General features: G+C 40.2%; 2 protein-coding genes across 9 annotated transcripts in view; both read right to left on the bottom strand.

The window, feature by feature from the left end:
• Nucleotides 1-653: 653 nt before the first annotated feature.
• Nf1 (neurofibromin 1) lies at nt 654-17,944 on the bottom strand. Of its 7 annotated transcripts, none has more exons than XM_071717622.1 (25): nt 17,803-17,944; nt 15,048-15,369; nt 14,743-14,961; nt 13,953-14,646; nt 13,617-13,860; nt 13,026-13,403; nt 12,771-12,957; nt 12,553-12,594; nt 12,397-12,470; nt 11,345-12,225; nt 10,923-11,236; nt 10,171-10,732; nt 9,541-10,089; nt 9,257-9,460; nt 7,074-9,177; nt 6,854-6,994; nt 6,484-6,742; nt 6,293-6,414; nt 6,086-6,190; nt 5,044-5,130; nt 4,644-4,849; nt 4,370-4,568; nt 4,009-4,253; nt 3,688-3,900; nt 654-3,583 (listed from the first exon to the last, which is right to left on the bottom strand). In XM_071717622.1, the coding sequence occupies exons 1-24, from the start codon at nt 17,869-17,871 to the stop codon at nt 3,807-3,809; spliced, it is 8,301 nt and encodes a 2,766-aa protein (XP_071573723.1). In that variant the 5' UTR covers nt 17,872-17,944; the 3' UTR covers nt 654-3,583; nt 3,688-3,806. The 7 variants fall into 7 exon arrangements, with proteins under 7 accessions (XP_071573723.1, XP_071573731.1, XP_071573738.1 ...); XM_071717630.1 differs by having other exon boundaries at nt 17,705-17,855; XM_071717637.1 differs by having other exon boundaries at nt 5,044-5,103; nt 17,705-17,855.
• Nucleotides 17,945-18,531: 587 nt separating this feature from the next.
• Nucleotides 18,532-20,199, bottom strand: part of Ipk1 (Inositol phosphate kinase 1) — a 75,300-nt gene continuing 73,632 nt past the window's right edge. For both annotated transcript variants that reach the window (XM_071717724.1, XM_071717725.1), the window contains one exon: nt 18,532-20,056. In XM_071717724.1, coding sequence (XP_071573825.1) covers nt 19,861-20,056 — 196 coding nt within the window. In that variant the 3' untranslated portion in view covers nt 18,532-19,860. The remainder of the gene's footprint in view (nt 20,057-20,199) is intronic.

Raw genomic sequence — 20,199 nt, 5'->3', positions numbered from 1 at the left:
CTTTCTCGTGGTAAAACATGAATTTCTACCGTTTTTATCATATAAGATCTATAACATGAGATAAACGTTAAATTGACACAAATATTACGTACGTAATTACAGCCTTGTAAAAACCTATTAAAAAACAATTAAAGCAATAACGGAATCATGAGGATGTCAAAAGGAATAATAAGTGCGCTTACATATTTGAATCGAGCAGTGCGCACGAGCCAATCAGCGTATCGGCACGTTGATTATGGCTCGCGCGTACTACTCAAGATTCTAACATGCACGTTTCATTCTCGTCCGATACCCAATCGGCATGTAATATTTCAGAAACATTTTAGCAACATTCTAATGTTTCTGAAATGTTTCTGAAATATTAGATGCCGAGTGGGTATTCACGGGCTATTTCATCGTTTGGATTTTTCGAAACTGAAAAATGGTAAATAATACATATGCAGTATATATCACTTTAAGTGATATTTTTACAATTAATTTTATCTAGTGTAATGATACACTCTGGATAGAATAAGTACAGCTATAAAAGTATAATTAAAGAATACGCAAAAAAAAATAAACATAAAGGATACGCGTTAATTAAAAAAAAACACGTAATGTTGAAAAAGCGGGAGACACGAGTATTCGAGGGTCCAGAGATCAATAATGCATAGTTATAGTTTAACAAACAGCGTTTTAATCTCGTGGATATATTTACACAAAAAATTATCCTCATTGCATTCGTAGAAAGGCCAGATAATCACGTCGTGAAGAGATTCGATCGAAGAGAAAAATAATGCTTAATGCCGCCGACCGCGCGAATCGAGGGTTCGCCGGAGCTATCGTACATTTAACTATCTTGTGCGCGTATCACGATCCGCTAAACATTATTACATTTTATGTTCTTACGTATACACGCACCCTTTGGCCTTTGCTCGCACACGTGCATACAGTACTGTCGGACGTGCGTGCACTCTACTTTAATAGCGTCATATGCACTAACTCCTGTATGTATGTACAAAAGTTTTTAACAGAGCATGGCAAGTCGAACATAATCAAAACATGTGAAAATATGTACTCGAATAATATCGATATAATATTGCTTCAAAATTAAATTGCTGATACAATACAAATTGCAATAAAAAAAAACAATTGATTCGAAATTTATGCGTGATTTAAAAAATCAGCAATCATCCCTTATTTTTTCATATCCGTAAGTCGCGCCGTGTGTAAGCTAAAAAAATGTGTGTATACATTTTATCTTTTTAAATTTATAGACGAATGCTCGCTAGTCCGACGTACAACTCGTTGTTCATCAATCTTTACACGCTAGAATTTTATGATATTTACAAATTTATCGTAATAACACGCTCTAGAAGTATCGCGGAAACACGAGGTCCGAAAGGAAAATGTCGAACTGATGACAAATCCGAATACGACGCATACATATACATGTTAAGCGATTACGATTATGGTCTATTTTTCTTAATTGTACACTTAATGTGTACACAATTTTTCTTAATTGTAACTGTTAATAAATTAATCGCCTTACCTAACGCAGCCTAGGGACGATTTACAGATTTACACCTTTGGTAAAAGACAACAAGACGCGTGCGATAATACGGCAGTTACGGATATGCCTAACAAACCCGAACTGCGCGAATTAAAATTAGCGAATATGAATGAATCAGTACTTAATAATGAAGAAATGATTAATTTAAAATTAGCTTATACATCTCACGGTGATTATCAGACTGACAAAGTTAACAAAAATTCAGTAGGAATACAGACTATATGTAAAAAAAAACATTATAAAAAAATTACTTCGCGAGAGCTTTTCAATATTTTAAAATATGACTAGCGCACGTAAACGTAAAGGCTGCATTCCGATATTCACTGTCAGTACTGAAAATCTATATTTTTCTATATTTTACGTCACATATAGTCGTATACTATAGATTTTCAGTACTGCCAGTAAATATCGGAACGTAGCCTTAATAAGATCAAAGCTCATATAATAGTAATTAATGACTTGAACGTACATTTATTCATGTTAAGTACAAGCTCGAAAAAAAGCTCTATACGTTGAAATCAGCGCATTAATTCGGAAATTCGTCCATTTCCTACGACGCGTCGGGCGTCTCTAAAAATTTGTCTAAAAATACAGACGAACAAAATCAACTTACACAAAGTCGCCACGATTGTATAAACATTATACAACGCACTATGTACAAATACATCTCTCAAACTCCTAACAATCACTCTAGTGCCGTTGAGAAGCTGCTATTCATTCTGCATAGCCGCACAAAAATATCATTTCCACGTTTCTCAATCTGACATGTCGCTATTTATATATGTCACACTTGCTATGGCGCGTCAAAAGAAGTTTCATTTAAATAAATAAATGAAATTTAAATAAAAATGGGCGAGTATTCTTCGCGATTACATCCTACGAAATACTATTTTAACACGATCCCCGGCACTTGGTATTCATTGTTGCTAACACAAGTGCGAGATCTATCAATTTACGCGCTATTCTCCTATTCCTTTCTCCTTATTACTAAAATGTCCCGGCTTACGTTACAGTACGGAGAAGATATCGCTTGGTCTCACTTTGTACTTTAATAAGTAGTAGACAATATACACTTTTACATTGGTGTTCCTCTTTATGAATCAAGTCTAGAAATTATTCGTCCAGGGGTTTCGAACGCCTTGAGACGACAGGCGTCACTGGTCCAAGTCATCTTTGCATTGTTGAGATCTATATGCAACGGCATATGAGAAGGAGCGAGCGGTTTTTGCGTAGAAAGTTATGTCTAGCGCAACCGCATTTCTTGGGCCTTAGAGGACCAACACAGAGATTCTTTCGTAAGTAGAATAATAATTGTTTGCGGTGTTTTACAACTGATCGCTTAAAAATAAATCGTAGACGATATATCCGATATATTCTTTTGCAGTAGAAGCGCCTTATACTTAAAATTTCTATATAATGAAAAAATTGCGAACGATCCTTAATAAATTTTTATCTATCTATTCTACTTCTCGCGGTTGATTCTCTATGGACCATTGAGATTCTTCACTGTATATGTATCGTATTGCGACCATAACAGAATCAGTCGATAAATTATACGTGCAATTATGAAGAAAATATCGAACATATGCAATACTCGTTGTTGATAAAACTGATATATACCATATACCGTAAATCATTTTCTATGTTTATGAACGCTGAATCATGACGAAATGCACTAAATGTTCTAATTCGCTAAAATCCAATTATTCTCCTCAAATTCAATTGTGATTGAACAATTTCTTAAGGCTTAGGGCTTAAAACACCTATTGTAGATGGGCACTAATGAAACTGTCGTAATAAAACTGTCACATTGAGACAGCAAATTTTGTACGATTAATTAATAAAATGATCACAAGCTTAAAAAGAACGTCAATATCGCAATATCGCTAATAGAAATAAAATAACGTTCTTCGAAAACATAGCTTTCATCGACTTCCACTTCTGTAGGCTCATTATCATGATGTGGACGGCATTGTACTAAACTGACTGAACATATTACAGCAATAACACGGGACAAACGTGTGCGAGGTTCTGTAAAATAAAATATTAGCAGGTAAATTTCTTTTATAATGTGAGTGAATTAATACCAAATTAAAAAATAATAGTGCCTTCTAATGGAATAATTAGTGTCTCACCTATATTTACAATGCGATTATTTAGAGTTCACACATCTCATTTGCCGTTGCAACTTTCGATTATTTTGCTTCTTACGCACACTTTGATCGCATTGCCTGCCAGTATCACAAATTAATTGCTAAGGTTGTGAACCGCCGCCACCATCACCACTACCCATATTCTCAGTTTGATTCCCATCAACCGAGTTGCTTCGCTTGCTATCCGTACCATGACTGAAACATTCAATTTTTCCGATATGCATCGCGTTTTTGCATACGTACGACACGGTACGCAAAATCACATTTAAACGGCAAACGCTCTGCGAGTAAAATGAGACTCACTTTACATGAACGGAAGAAGCGTCGATCTCTGTTGATACACGAGATTGTTCTTGGACAATTCCAGCAGGCGGTCTTGTTTTCGACGCAAAATCCGATTGACAGCTGCCGGCGCGCTTACTCTTCCCGATAACGGTTTCTTTACTGTTCGATTCTTGCATCATCAAACACATTTCCACCATTGCCCTCAGACAATTCACAAACAATTCAGCACTCTCGGGCGTACAGTTTGACACCATTTGTGTTGACTGTAAACATTTTGTCAATTGCGTTACGGACAGAAAGACTCCTAGCTCCTTAAATCCAGTCCATATCAAAATCAAATCACTAAAGAAATAATTAAATGCTAGAATCCGAAACTTACGTCTGGGTCTGGGTAAGGCCCTGCGAACCTCCAAAGACCGCGGAATCCGCAGCTTTGCAAATAGTGTTGCAAATGATGTTGCTGGTTCGTATCTTCGCAGGCTATCATGTTCTGTATAATAGTTTGAACGGCATTCAGTATCGCTTGGTCATGACAAGAAGACAATACGCTATTGATCTTTGCGTCGAGCAAGTTATGTCTGCAAGGATATTCGGCAAGTTGCAAAAATTTGAAAATAGATTAGTCTCAGATATTCTCGTTTGAAAAAACTTACACGACTGGAAAAACTTTAGGGAAAACTACTGTTGCTTCTGCCAGGTATTCATAAAGAATCCGCGTTTCGTTTTCATTGGTGGAATACTTGACTAGCGTGGCCAGCATGGTCAGCACCAAAGTCTGCGTTGAAAAATCCGTTAATACTTCCGGATCGAGTAAGACGTTATTTTCGTTGCTTAGGCTCACTCTGGTGCTACGATCTCTCTGTGTAAGGATACAAACACATTAGTTTCCTCGACTCACGATAAGATTAAGAAATTAAATATTACAGTCGCGGGACGTTCTCAATTCATATTTCCAATATGAATAGTCAAAGAAAACCGCGTTTTAATTCGAAAAGAGAGAAAAAGAAAAAAATACAAGACTTATACCAAAATTATTGTTGAAATGACAAATACCTGTTGCTCCGCGCTGTCCGCTGACTTGTCGTCTTTTGCGCTCGGCACGCTCAAGGATCGCTGCGATTTAAATAAAAGCCGGCCAGTCTTGTTAGTGACACAAGTTGCATGATGTTTTATATAATCCAGGCAGGCACAGGCAGGCGCGGGCACACACACCGAGAGAATAAACAGAGATGCACGGAAGAATAAAATGATGTTATATGCTATGCGCAACAGGTCTACTGGTATCAACTGGGAATCGGATTGAAAAGTATGGCAAACGATAGACAAAACCATCACGCGAAATCAATTTTCGTTCAACGTGCTTAAAAGCTGAGGCTTTGATTCTTTTTCATGTGTGTCAAGAAATTCAGTAATAAAATGTAACTGAAAAGCTTCATACCAAGAATATAGTAAATAAAATTAGATAGATACATATACCCAAAAGATATGGAATATAATTCTAAATAGATACATGGATAATAGATACGTTTTACTATATTTTTGTAGATAAAACACACACACACACACAAGTTCTCAGATAATAGGCGGATTTGATAAACAGATATTCCTTGGCAAAAGTGAAAGACTTGATCAAACAATTCGTAGAGACAATAAGATGAGCAAAGCGATAGTAATAGAAGCAATATACATAATTTATCGCGCAAATTACATATGAATATTTTATTTTATGAGAAAGATAGTTCATATTTTGTTCGAATAAGCTCTGGATAATTTTATTTCGTGCGAGCACTTCTCTTGATACTTTTGGGATCATGCAGTGCATTGTTCCAAAGTAACTTCATGCACTCTGTATGCTCGAGAGTGATTCCTTTTTAACTTGCTAAATAAGTAATTGTGTGTGCGAGAATGGTGCTACATTTCGATATACTCTACATAAGTAATAATTTTAAAAGGTAAGATTTTTTAGGGGCGCAAAAGTTGGTGTTCCTACAATATTTCAAACGCATAAGTTAACTACGCCGTTATAATTATTGCTATAGCTCGTAAAGGAGAAATTTTTGAACAACGCGCGCGCTCGTAATTATATAATTTATACCTGCGCAGATTGTTTTTGTTGTTTCGCTTGAGTAAGCGCCGATTGATCCAGTAAATCCCAGGTCTTCTGTCTTCTACTCGTAGGATTAGAAGCTCCAGGCATATCCTGGCGAATTGTACACGATAATCTCATTAATGTCATATGTATTATGTTCTATGTAATCTATGTATACTGTACTATAATAACAAATAGAAAAAAGATAGTCACCGTATTGCGCGATGGCAGAGTATCGAGAACGTCCGAACTGCCTGATGAATCGTGCAAGCTTTTGTCGAGCGAGTGTCGGATGTGACATCTGCTACGAACCTCTTCTGACACAGCCACTAACGCTGCAAAGAATGAAATTCAGAATAAATTTTTTTTTATCTTAATCTTATTTCAAACTAACGTGAACGTACCGGTCAAGTAAGGGATACTTTCAGGCGTTACTTCAAATTTATCCCTTTTGGAAGGTTTAGCTACGATTGCCAGTAACATAGTCAATACTCTGACCGTCCTGGTGACTGTAGTCGGCGTACGATGCCTGTAGCCTTTCAGAAGATGACCGACCAGCGCGAAATGAAAGTTAGACTTAAAGGACAAACCCACAGCATGATCTAATTGTTTAAACTGATATTCCAAAGGTTCACGCGTTGTCATCATTACGTATTCTAATGTCTGGAAAGAATAGTGGTAATGATTTAGTCTCTATTAATCTTCATATTAAGAGATATTTAAAGATTAATCAAGATTCTCTCGAGAAGAAGAAGACTCTTGAAGAGTGCAGACCTTTTCGTCGAAAGTGCCTTGTGAGTCAAGTGTGTGCAAGTTCTGCTCGAGAAGGGCTAGGCCGGATGCGTATAACGATGCTTCATCTAATTCGAGAACGGACGTGGCAATCCAGAATAAATACCTGTGTATTGGCGATTCCTTAACAGAAAACGGTAAAACGGACTTAATACTGAATATTGAAGTTGAACGATTTCTAAAGCTCTAAACGGAAACTTACGGGTCTCAGAAGAGGTTGCAATCGCGTTAAGCACATAACAATAGCCTCTATAAGATTAATATCGTTGAAACTTTCGAGCGCCTTCATCAGTATCTTCAGTAGTTGCCTCATATCTTGATCCGTTATACTTTTGCTGATACAACCGAAGACGATGAGAGCTCTTGGCTGCAAAGCCGGATTTAAGCAGAAGGCAAAGTTCTTCGCTAATGATGTCCACGTTTTTAACCAATCGCACTTAGGAATGTCCCGCATGCAAGCCTCCATGATCTCCAGAAGAGCGTCAGTTATGACTTCCAAACTGGTTAAATAAAGTCTCTCCTTGTCCTGTGTCCCGTGCGCGCTTCTGTCGCTACCGAGCCACTTTTCATTCGCGTGTTTACAGCTGGATTTTGGATGTTTGTAGAAAGCCGTGCCAGCGGCGGATTTCACCTTGCTGATGCCAAACAGTAGGTAAAACTTGGGCAATGAGAATTCGTCTAGGCTCATCCGTAGTATTCTATGTGTATCTTCGGAGAACGAAGGCGAACTGCATGTGCACAACGAGTGAATACTGTTGATCACCAAACCATGAGTGGAAGCTCGCATGGTCAAACTGCCGGAACACACGAGCAACGTCACCGTGTGAAAAATGTACGGCAAGTGTTTTCCCACATCCAGACAGTTATTAAAGGACAACATCAGGAGATATCTCGCCAGGATTGCTATATCGCTCCACATTATATGCTGCTCCAGCTGCGACGTCGGCGACATGCATGTCTTGTCCACTATTCGACATACCTTATTAATTAGTTTCTTGGCGACCAATTGCACGTTACCGGACGCCAGAGCGACTGCAGTATCCGCCATGATCTCGGCCATGATCGGCGAGCCTAAGCCATATCGCGCGCTGCGTTGAAGAAAAATATCGAGAACAACGTCTATCAGTTCCGGCAACATACCAATCGTACTCCAGATCTTCGCCTGTATACTCGGATACATTTCGATCTCCTGGACAGTCAACGTAATCAAATCGTCCAGGATCTCTGTGACTTGCTTCTGCCGCTTACCGCCTTCATCGTGCGGTTTGTAAAATCGCACGAGGTTGCTGAGCCATGGTGTCATATATTCCAGGCATAAATGCTTCAGCTCGATAGTCGACTCCCTGAAGCCTTGTATGCATTCCTTAAGAAATTCGAGCGTGAGATGCGGATCGTTCGCCGCCAAAGTCTCACTCAAATGCTTTATGAATATGGTGTTATTCGATGGTATGCAAATACCAGACGTTTCCAACAGTTGACCTTCTATTTTCAAGCCAAATGTCGCTGTGAGCGCGCACAGGTGATTATACGCGGCAGTCCGAAGATTGGGGTCCGGACTACCGAGATTCAGTAAGGCCATGTTCAAAAGGGTACCGGGCACATCCTTAGGCCTGATTTTCGAGTGAACGGACATAGAGTCCGGCTGCGACAGCACCCAACGATTCCTGATGTGAATTATATTCTGCACGATGCTGTCGCAATCGTTGTGGGCAAAAGTCAGAGGTCCCGCTTCGTTGGAAATGGTCAGCACAAATGAATTGTCGTCCACCAGACAAACTTCTTCTATTTCGGACGCATAATAGACGTCATTTAAGAGAACGGATTGCGATAACACTTTAGATCTATCAGTATGCGTTATTTGCAACGTCGTTGGTCCGATCTTCACAGATACTCTCATCTCTTTGTGAGATAGTTTCAAGACGCCGGTGAACACTTTCAAGTCTTCGTCCAGGGATAATGTCGCTCCGGGTAATTTCTGTTGCTCGACATCGATCACGTCATTTAATTTCCCTTGGCCGTCGATGAAGACAATCTTTCGATTACCTTTCAACGGCGCCAGGATACTATCATGATACTTTGTGTATTCGCGTACCCAATTATTACAATTGTAAATGTAGACCGCGTGGAGATTTTCATAGGCTGCCGCAGGTAGAACGCAAAACCACTTTTGCAAAAATTCTGTCCTAAACCGATTATCTGAACACGTGTGAGTGAGATCGACGACTACGTCGTATGGAGAGTGATAGAAGGGTTTTAATGTTAGAATAACGTGATATATCAGCAGATCGCCGTTCGTTTCGCCAAGTCTGAAAATCGAAGTTTAAATGGTATACTCTTCGCTATATGCATATTTACCGCTATCTTATATAAACGATTTGCGCATACTTGAATCGTCGTGAAATGTAGTAAAATACTGGATAGCCTTGCTTGCTGGTGCCTGCTTGATAAAAGATATTCATACTCTGGATGCTTTTAAATTCCTCTCTCTCATGCATATTATGCTTCATCATAATCTCTTCAAAATTAGTCGACGACATGTCTTTGCTCGCCCATCGTGACATGCGAACGTAAGTAGTCGAAAAGAGCGAGCTGAAATTCAAACATAGAATCAATTCGCGATTCATATTAGCGATGATAACGTAATCAAAGCGAACAGGTCGAAAACTCACTGAGAATCCACCGGCTTGTGCTCAGGTGGACCAAGATACGCTAATAACGTAGCCATCTTGTCAAATGGTCTCCTTCCAACAGCTTTGTGGTCTCTACTACTACTAAGATAGTCTCCAATTTTTTCCTGATGATTCCACAACAACCTGTGCAATGCCAAGACATTGGCATCCGAAACGAATGACATAGGATGGCTGGTTTGATCGACCGTTTCGCAATCCGATGCTATCTGTATGATGAACCGTCGACCGATCTCGAAATTCGTTCTCAAAAAATCGTTGAAAGGCAACATATGTTGCTCCTTGCTGAACTCTACGTGATTTGCAATATTCTGCAATATCTTTGACATAAGCATGAGGCCTCGTTTGACTTCATACGGTACCGGTTTGTTCACGATACCCATCTCTTGGGGTGAGACAATGGCAGGATTAATGAAACGTAGAAATATCACCGTTCCTACGGCCACAATGTTGCTCTGCGGAGATTGCGGAAATCTCTTGCATAATACTTGATACAGGCAGTGACACATCGAGCGCAGCTGCGGAGGAAACCTGAAAAGAAGTTTTGGACTTGAGCGATATGACTTGTGTGATTTTATTTTATTTAGCAAGTTATAATAAATGATGACTTACGTATCTGATGATGATACGATAGCATTGAACACTTTTTGTGTCAATATGATTAAGTTGTCACCGTTTTGTTCAATACTTTCGCTAGGATCAATCCTTGCGCTGTCTACTTCAAAACTAATTGTTGGCTCGTCCAGTAAAGGTTTGATCAAAGGTTCAAGCAAGCCTTGCAAATAGCTGGTACCATAAATTTTAAAGCAGAAGGACATTATCTTACTTCCCAGAGTATTACCGCGAAATAGAGTCTGTATGCAATCAGTTAGCTCGACCTCTCGATAAAGCATATTCCACAATAGAGGTGACAATAAATGCTTTGCGTCAAACAGTGTCACGAAGACACGCGCCAACTCATCCATTTGATTTGTCGTCACTACATTGGCCAATGCCATGGCGATAGGCAATTCACCTTTATCACTGATCATTGTAACAAGTTGCACTAATTGCTCGTATCTGTCTGCTAGGACAGTCTCAGCAAGAGTATCGAACTCCGTTCCCTGCTGAAGGATTTTAGTCAACACTTCCATAAATGCGGCTCGCGTCTGAAGATCCGCGTTATAGCCTAAATCTAAGTAAGAAAAAAGTTAAAGATTTAGTGATAGAGCCATTAGTTACTGATAGTTATGGATAATTGAAGAATTCTCTGGAAGAAATAAAATGGCGAATAAAAATGAAAGCAAGAAATATGTCTTTGGGACTTAATCCGTTCCTCCAGAAAACTCTTGAATTAAAAGCATATAAATTGATTTTTTGCGTACGTATTGAATGTCTCAAGCCGCTGTCTATATTTGCACTGAGAAGATTACTCATAGCTTGAATGGTAGTGTTGCGCAAAGTGGCTAGCTTGTTAGTCGTTAAAGTAGGCGATTGCTGAGACTCAAGATCCTTGTCCTCCGATGATGATGATGATGGTTCGTTGCAGTAATTTATTAAATTCATAAAGAGCATGAAATATTTCGAAAATAGTTCAGACTTTGCTTCCATCAACTCAACACGATCAGAATCTTCAGGCTGAAGAGGAAGTCCGCGCAATAATGCTCCTACTGCCTCCATACAAGCTTGATCCAAATCTCTAGAGAAAGTTAAAGACAGATTCGATAATTATAACTACCTATTTATTTTTAGTTTTTAACATAGAAGTTGGACATATTTATATATAAAGTGAGAAAAAATATTTTACCTTGTGTAAGCTGTAATATCGATGGCAGTTGTTGAAGAAAAAGGATGCGTGCACATTACCCACTCAGTCAAATATTCAACTAGTTTGTTGCGAAATTTCAACTCCTGTCTAAATGCCAGATCGTCTCGTCTCTTCATCATAGCTTCAACCAGCTGGCATAATTTGGTTTTGATGCAAATCGAATGCACCGTCATGTCTAAATGCCTGACATACCTAACGATTGCCAACATCATGCCTTCAATACTGGTCACTCCGAGGTATTCCGATGGTTGATCCGTCTTTGAGTCCAGAATGTTTTTCATTATAAATATGGTGTGTTCAATGAACTGCGTGTTTAAATCCGATACCACTACGTGTCCATGTGGGTCGAAGAATTTCTCGACGAAATTTTTTATCTGATCGAACAATATTGGATATACGGCAGGACTCATCTCATGTGCGACTAACTCCTTCACGTGCTTCTGTATTTGATTGCCAAGTTTCTCGTTGTTGCAAATTAATAATCGTAATAAGTTGAATACGAATTGTGTCACTGGGCAATATTGCGCTTCTTGATTCGAATTTGTTAAGCCCGAGACGGAATCCTGCTGTTTCGTCAAACCCCTTTTATGCTCGGGATTAAAAGGGAATACGCCATACGGTGGTCTACTAGGTGAACGACGTTGCAGGCATACTCCGCCCAAAGCGCAAAGAAACCCTGTCATATTGGCCCACTCGTTAATTTGCTCTTCCACTTCGTGCTCCGAATTCTGGTGTGCTGCTCTCCGTTTTACGTTGCCGCGACAAAACGGCTCTACCTGCACATCCTCAGTCTTGCTTTTAGGATAACTAGCCAATTGCCGCGAAGTCGCTTCCCAATTTCTAAATGTTTCCTCCCAAGCCTAAAAATACGAATGTAAAATTCTGTCGGTTTTTAAAAAGACTATGATGATGTTCATGTTCGACTGATATTGATTAAATATTAACTAATATTTTATCGTGTTTTGCATGCATGCATGGTGATAGAGTTTATATTAGATATAAATACAAAAAATAAATGTTAATATACGTACTGGTTGTATACCATTCACACAATGTTCAATCTTTCTCAACAAGAATAATATTCTTTTTTGTAACGTAGCACGCCCTGAAATATAAAAGACACTTCAAACTGCTGCTATCAATAGTTTCGTCACTAAAGAAGATAATGAATAAAATTGGAAACTCACCGTGATTATATTCCTGATAACATAGTCTACTCTCCCCGTGGGCTATTACGATAACAAGATCTTTAATACTCTACTACAGACGAATAAGAATTTTATTAATTGAAATAGAGAAATGAATTCAAAGATTCACAAGTGAGTCTTTGAATCCAGGAGAACATATCTCTTTCTTCTGTGCTCTGAGTGTTCTCATGAAATCTCGTTAGAAAAATAAAACTCACCAGAGATCAACACGGTCGAAGCTTGGGCCAATTCTAAATACAATTGATAATTCGGAAGCAAACAGGTCACCGCTACCTCGTCGCTGCCACAAAGAATTTCCGCTTCTTCGCATAATAGTGCAAAACAAGACATGGATACTAAAACAGCCTCCATGTCTATACTCCATAAATACATCAAGCACACGACCTGAACACGTTAAATTCCTCGAATTAATTGTAACCAGCCATAATTTTGTAATGGTTAAAAGTTTGTACCTCAAGTTTAACATGCGCTTGTTTACTGATTGCAATATGGCTGTCCACATTTCCATAATCTTTGTATTGAGAAAGAAAAGCATTCCTACAACTCAGTATCTCACGAAGCCATTTAAGTATAGTCGTGTAGTTGAAAATTTGATGTTGAATCAATTTCTGGGAGATCGAGAAAACGACTTGCGAACTGGCATCCCAGAAAGTGTCGAGCGGCGCTTCTGGATTCCATGCTTTGACCTTGTCTGGATGGTGTAGCACTAACAAAGCCTCCATCGCTTCGTGGGCGATGTCCGGCATCGTGGGCTGATGGACTAATGAGACAAGTCCATTAATCAACTCTAAAGTAGACCTTTGTATTTCATGGCCAGCTGTGCCGTAACTCTGCAACGTGTCAAATTAATATGGAGGCCTTAGACATATTATCCATATTTAGTCTATATATATATTCTATATCCCGATTGTATGTATTTTTTTTTAATTAAGTTAAATTAAAAGTTTGCTACATTAGTAGCAAATGTTTTATTTATACTTTTCATATTTTACCGTTAACGCTTATATTCATAATTGATCCATATTTATTTATAAAAAACATACGTGCAACATTAACATAGGGTCCACGTGAATGAGTCGCACCATCACTAACAATAGATTCTTAGAATTAGCCATCTCCTCTTTAGGCTTGAGGGCAAAGTTGTGAATCATGCGCAGCGGCGTATTCCACATACAGTTCTGTGTCACTTTGTTCAGAGTATCGGTAAACATATTCCTGAGTTCTGTGCCGTACGAATATACAAGACTGATCTCCGGCCACCACGGTAATCTCGGTTGCGTGAAGATTCTGAAATATGGCATCGAAACCGGTCAGACTTGCCAACAACTTGCGAGATTCTCATGCGATTGCTGCAAGAAGAAAATATTTTCGGCACTTGCTTGTATAATGAGCTGACCAAGACGAACTGGTACGTTGACGGGTAATTGACATTCAGGCAAAACTTAAAAACTTCGTTGTTATGCGGATTGATACGGAAGGAGCTAACGAAGGAGTCGATCATCAGATCGACGTCCTGCGCGCTGTAATTCTGCCCGCGTGAAAATGGCTTCGAGGGATTGAAAAGAAGGCTCATCAGATCATCCATCAGCTGCTGTGCTAGAGTTAGGACGACGTTGCTAGATTCGGCGTTGTTGACATACGTGGCCGCCTTAATGAGATTGACGCACGTGATCGCCGCGGCCTCAGACAGTTGGCGACTAGAGGAGCTGCCGTGCATTCGCAGACTACGCTTTACGCTATCGATGAACTGCTTCTTTTTCGAATATCGTGGCGAATCGGGTGGCCTAGTGTCGGCGTTGACGATCTCCAGGACCTTGGGCGAGAGTACCAGCAGCATCATCTGCAACGGCCAAACAGAGGCCGCGCGGCTCTTCTTCTCAACGACAAACGTGTCAAGAATGTCGAACAACTCCTCGCAGGCCTTACTGAGATCCTCATTAGGCTTCTTCTGCACGTCGGCGAACTCCTGCGGATACGTGTCCATCCAGTTCCAGATCGCCTTCTCCAGGGGATTCATAAGCACGAGGTACGCCGACTTCTTGCCGACTAGTTGCCGGATTTTCTGTATAGTTTCTGCAGCGAAAGCGAGTGAACGCGCGCGTAAGTGTACAATGCATTAAATATTGGCTTTATTTATGCAATCGCGCCACGTTAATAATCACCGCCTACCGTTCAGAAGCCTGGTCAATCTGTAGACATCGACATTGATATACTGCATCAGCTCGATGTCGCTGCAGTCTGGATTCTCGTCCCCGCTGTTGGACAGTTCCTGAAGCCTGGCCGATATCCGGTTGAAGACCGCGTTGAAGAAATTTAGGCTTAGAGCAAACAGCACTTTGCTCGCCAAATCCCTTATCATTTTCGTCTGCGGGCTGTCGTAGGGCATGCCTGCAAATTACAATTATCCTTGAAGATTCAACTTTCACCTTGACTCGATATCTCAACAATTTTCCTCGCCGAGTTGTTCCGCTCACCTATGAACTGACATATCTCCCGCAGCAGCAGCTTCACATTCATCGCCTCCTCGAATTTCGTTGTGTCCTTCGGTGTGTTCGCCAGGCACTTCTCCAGCGTGTCCAGAACGATGATGATTGACTCCTGTCGATCTTGATCCTTGGGTTGGAACGGCCGCTGACTGCTCGTGCTCGGTGTCAGCTCGTTGACCCGTTGCAGCATCTTCGTAAGACCAGATATAACGAAGGAGAAGCGGTATCGGGAGATCTCTATCAGGCATTTCTTGCACCTCTTCTCGTTCACTCGAGAATGAGGACTTTCGGGACCGGAACGACACGGCAGCTGCGTTCAAAAAAGCGATCTCTTAGAGAGAGAGATATATATATATATATATAACGTACAATGTGACAAAAATATTTAAATAAAGTACAAAGTGTGCGCAAATAAGTAACATTGATGAATGAATGGATGATCCATTTTCGTCTCCTTGCAGGTACGGGGACTATATATTAGGATGAAGGAGGAGGAGGCACGGGCGTGAAAAGGAGGCATCAAGGGTGAAATGCGGCAGTCTGTGAAATAATGGTGGCGAGTGGCGACAAATTGCCTCGACATCGGGAAACGTCCATTTATACGCTCGTGCGACTCAATCGATTCCGGTTTTATTCCCTTTTGTTCGGTGTATCGGGCAGCGGTAGCGCGCGGTCGAGCTGTGCGCTGTGCGTAAAGGGAATGCGACTTTCATTCATGGATGGACCCATCCCATTCATCGGGCTCGCATCAAACGCGCCAACTGTAAGAGAATTCATTCTTTTTTATCGCCATTTTCATGGGCAATGGGGTGGACACGAGCGCGGAATCTCGTCCTGAAGTTTATTCAATTTATCCGGGAATTTGTCGAGACCGTCGAGGAATACCGTCATTTTCTTATTGGTCCTGCAAACATCACGTTCCACGCGAATTTATATATCGTGGGTGAATAGTACAGTTTAATTAAAACAAAAGCATCGCCCTAATTAGCGTTCACGCCAACGAGCGTGGGTGGTGAAAATCGTGCGAAATAACATTCGTGAGTCATGGAGTCATCGCGCAAGTTTATCGATATTTACACCTCGCACCCCTAATAGATACGTTACTGTATATACACCTTGATTGAGCTGCTCTCACGGCGAGGTTGACTGGAGGCGGATGGCGGAGGGCGGAGGGCGGAGGGGGCGAAGGTCAAACCGCACGAGGGGAGCCGGGAGCCGAGAGCCGGGAGAGGAGGGGCCATCTTTGCAAGAATGCATCTTTTCATGAATGAACGAATCAAGGAGGGAAGGAACGACATCGTATTCTCGGGCACGGGTGGCCCCCCCCCCTCCCTCCCCCCTTCCCCCACGCCGCCCACTTTATCGATACACACTCGAAACGTACGACCGTCTTCGTCTTACGCGATTACAGAGGTCCGATTTTTTTCGAGAAAGGTAAATCGTGCAGCTATTCGAAACCCTTTCTATAGCTCGATCCTCTCAGCCACATTTGGGAGATCGATTAATCATATGATAATTTAATAGTAAAAAATCAAGCACGTACATATCTCGCAACCCTCGCAACCGTGTCAAATTGAAAGAATTAAATGAGTTTAATATCATCTTGATTACATAGGTTGAGACTCTATCATTGGGTTTTACGTAAACATAAACGAATCTCGTTTTTTCTTAAATGTAAGATTTTGATATGCCACCCTTCGTTATAAGAACGATTTCAAAGCCCTGGTTCAACTGTAAAAAATTTAAGCAAATCTCTGGATCAATTTTCTTACAAAATTCCGTTTTTGTCACATCTGAAAATCACACGTAATAAATATAAAGCAAAATGAATCTTTCGGAAAATCTGCTGTAGAAATGAAACGTATAAAATAATGGTATGCATGAATCTTTGTCCTTCGCGTCTACATAACGCGGATGGCTCAAGGAAATTCTAAAAATTTTGCCGTTGCCCATATTTAGAAGTTTGTGAGATCGCTCCTAATAGGACATCGGACGATGGATTAACCGTCGACGTCGAGGTCCTCGAATCGTATGTTTCTCACGTCGAGCTCGCTTCAAGTATCATACACATCTCTGACAATTCTCAGGTTCAAATTCAGCACGTAGGTATTACGAGTCGACGTTGACCGACTCGTGGGTACGCTCGGCCATCAGTCGCATATCCTCGTCCTCGTCGCAGTCGTTGATCCAGGAGTAGCTGGCCGAAAAAAATGTACCACCCCGCGCACCGCAACGAGTGGCGAGACTGGCGAGAGAACTCGAAATTCAATACCCGGAGCCGGAGCCGGAGAACGGGGCGCGAAGTATGGCGGGAACGAGGTCGACGGTACCGGTGTGCCCCCAAGACGCGCCTATGAAAGGCGTTGACGAGGACGACGGCGTCGACGAGCAAAACGGCCAAGTACCGTAGCCGTGGCGCGACATTAATCGTGGATGTGACATTAAGAGGGAGGAGGAAGTGGCCGTTACACACACCGGAAGAGGGTGGCGAGTGGCGAGTGGCGAGGCGCGAGACGAGCCGTGAGCCGTGAGAGGGAAGGAGAGGGCGAGCATGAAATGAAACGAAACGAAACGACCAGGAAACGGAGACAAGGGAGATCGACACGCTTCTCGCGTCGGAGGTCGGAGCATCGCCAATCGCGCACCTGAGCCTCGAAACGCGCGAGCACCAAATTCGCCCATTCCCCGGGCTTTTGCGTCCCCATCTCTGTCCGAGGTTCACTGACAGGCCGTTACCACGTACCACGAATCGCCAGCTCGCTACGAGCCGCGACCTTACGTCATCATTTATGAACGTTGACTGAACGACCATCACCCACGACACCCACCATCACCGCGGATCTGCGAATCGCGCCCCCGTTGGGAGGGGCACTTGCGGTGGTGGGACAGCGAAGATGATCGAGCGCGGCCGAAGGTGCACGACCGCCTCGCCGACGCGCCAATCGCGCGTTACGTGCTCAGGAGTGTCGCGCGAAACCGAAGGACTCGAACGTATTCTACGTAAAGGGAAAAAAGTTTTTACTTTTTTCCAAAAATGAAAGAAGGAAGAGGAACAATTGAACATTTTCAAATGCGACATCATTTTTAATTGTCAATAATTTGCTCCGTTCTTTATTGCATCTTTCTTAGGATTATTTGCTTATTTGACGTTAAACGTTAAAACATTTGAGAGACTACAGGGGATGGTGGCTTCGTACATCCCTGGTTCGGTCAACGCTGGTGCACCATCACCCCACCTTGCAACCACGTCATTCATAACTGTGCGACGCGGCCTTGTACCCGGGACCCGGGACAATTGCTCGTACGAAAATTCGATCACGTTTATAGTGCGATATTGCAACGTGGTTGTCTTTTACTGTGCTCGACTCTATTGGTCAGTATATTACAAAGTCATAATCTCTACGATCTTCATCGAATTTATACATATAATAATCATTTTTATTAACTAATATCATGCAATTATGCACCCTCGTCATTTTTCATATAGCTATTTATTAAGAAATAACACAACATGTTATACAATCAAATTTGAGAGACACAAATATAATAATGTCATATATAAGATAACTAAAACATTCACCTTACTGTTTAAAGTGTTTAAACTAATATATCACAACAATCACCCGTATCACATGTATCAATTAATATACTATCATAAGATACTCGGATAATCATGCAATTTTGAAGAATTCTTTTTTTTTATTCTCTTATCTTTGTCTATTTGGTATTTTCAGAACATTTTCTTTTTCTTTCTTTTTCTGACTAGCTACATTCATTATTTAATATGAAACAAATAAAGTTCTCTTTCACATCATTAAAGAGCTACTGTTGGTAAGCAAAATAGTAGCTTGTAAAAAGCGCTTTGTATAAAAGTGAAGAATTTTATTACTATTAAGAGTTTAAAAGTATTGATAATAATTTCATTTAGCGAAAGATTACATTATTCTCTTTGTATTTTAAATAGATTGTAAATAATTTATATTTTAAGTAAATATATTCTCTTGACATTTTAAAACAACATTAAATTTTACCTCCTTGACAAATAACAAACACGTTTTTTACAGTCTTTCATAAGATATAAGTAAATTACAAGTTTGTGCTACATGCTGTGCTCTTGTTGGAAATTTTGTTTCGCAATTCTTATTTAACTTAAAAAAGGAACATCAAAACAAGCTTCAATTTAATAGTATATAATTAAATAACGAGCTAATTTCATTTTTATGTAAAAATCAGTCTTTTGACACGAGATCCTTACGCACACAGCAAAACAGTTATCGAACATTATATCCATAATGCTACGTATAACATTTTTTCATTCTGTCAACGTAAATCTCTCATTTCACTTCGTTGAAAAATTAATATAATCGCAATATGATACTAATAAATATAATTTGAGCAATAACATTTTGTTATAAAATAATTTGCGAACAAATTTCCATTTCAACATTTTACGACATTAAAATTTTCACTTGTCCTATGTCTATTTGTCGGTTTGTAGATCTTAAAACCATGGAAGTTAAGTAAAATTCTAAAAGATATGTTTGTTCGTTGAATCACTAGTTTATACACACATGCGGAAGTGAAATGTTCAATTTAACATACTGATTGATGCGAACGATAGCATCAATATTTTTTTGCATTTTTATGAACGCCATGCAGATACATTCGCGTAAAAAATGGTGTGCTTCGTGATCGGTAAGCGTATCGTCAATTAAGTGCACACACTTCCTCTATTCTAAATAGATTCTTTAATGTATATTAAATACTATATCTACTAGCATCGCTTTTCTCTTTCAGATAATTATCTATTTGTAAAAAGAATATCTTCTTCCAATAAAGAAATTACAGAATCAAAAATATCCACGTCTCGTTGTCGATGCTTTTCGATGGAATGAACGCTTTTCGAGTCCAAATCCGAGACTCTGACACTGCTTAAAAAATAATGTTGCTCCGAAAGTTTTATCGTATTTTCCACGGGCATTCTTGATGCATTTTTCCTGTAAAAAGAGAAAAATGATAATTTTTACAACTATTTACAACACATCTAATTATCTGAAATGCATTTAATATAGTGAAAGTAATAATAATCATCCATATGTTGCACATTTGGCGCTGATAAATAATGATTCACATTATACAT

Source organism: Temnothorax nylanderi, unplaced genomic scaffold (genome assembly GCF_030848795.1).
Source record: "Temnothorax nylanderi isolate EJ_2023f unplaced genomic scaffold, tnyl_v1.0 TNYL_tig0006_pilon, whole genome shotgun sequence".
Taxonomy (NCBI): Eukaryota; Metazoa; Arthropoda; class Insecta; order Hymenoptera; family Formicidae; genus Temnothorax; species Temnothorax nylanderi.
The sequence above is the reverse complement of the archived record's forward strand: the minus strand, read 5'-3'. Positions and strand labels throughout refer to the sequence as shown.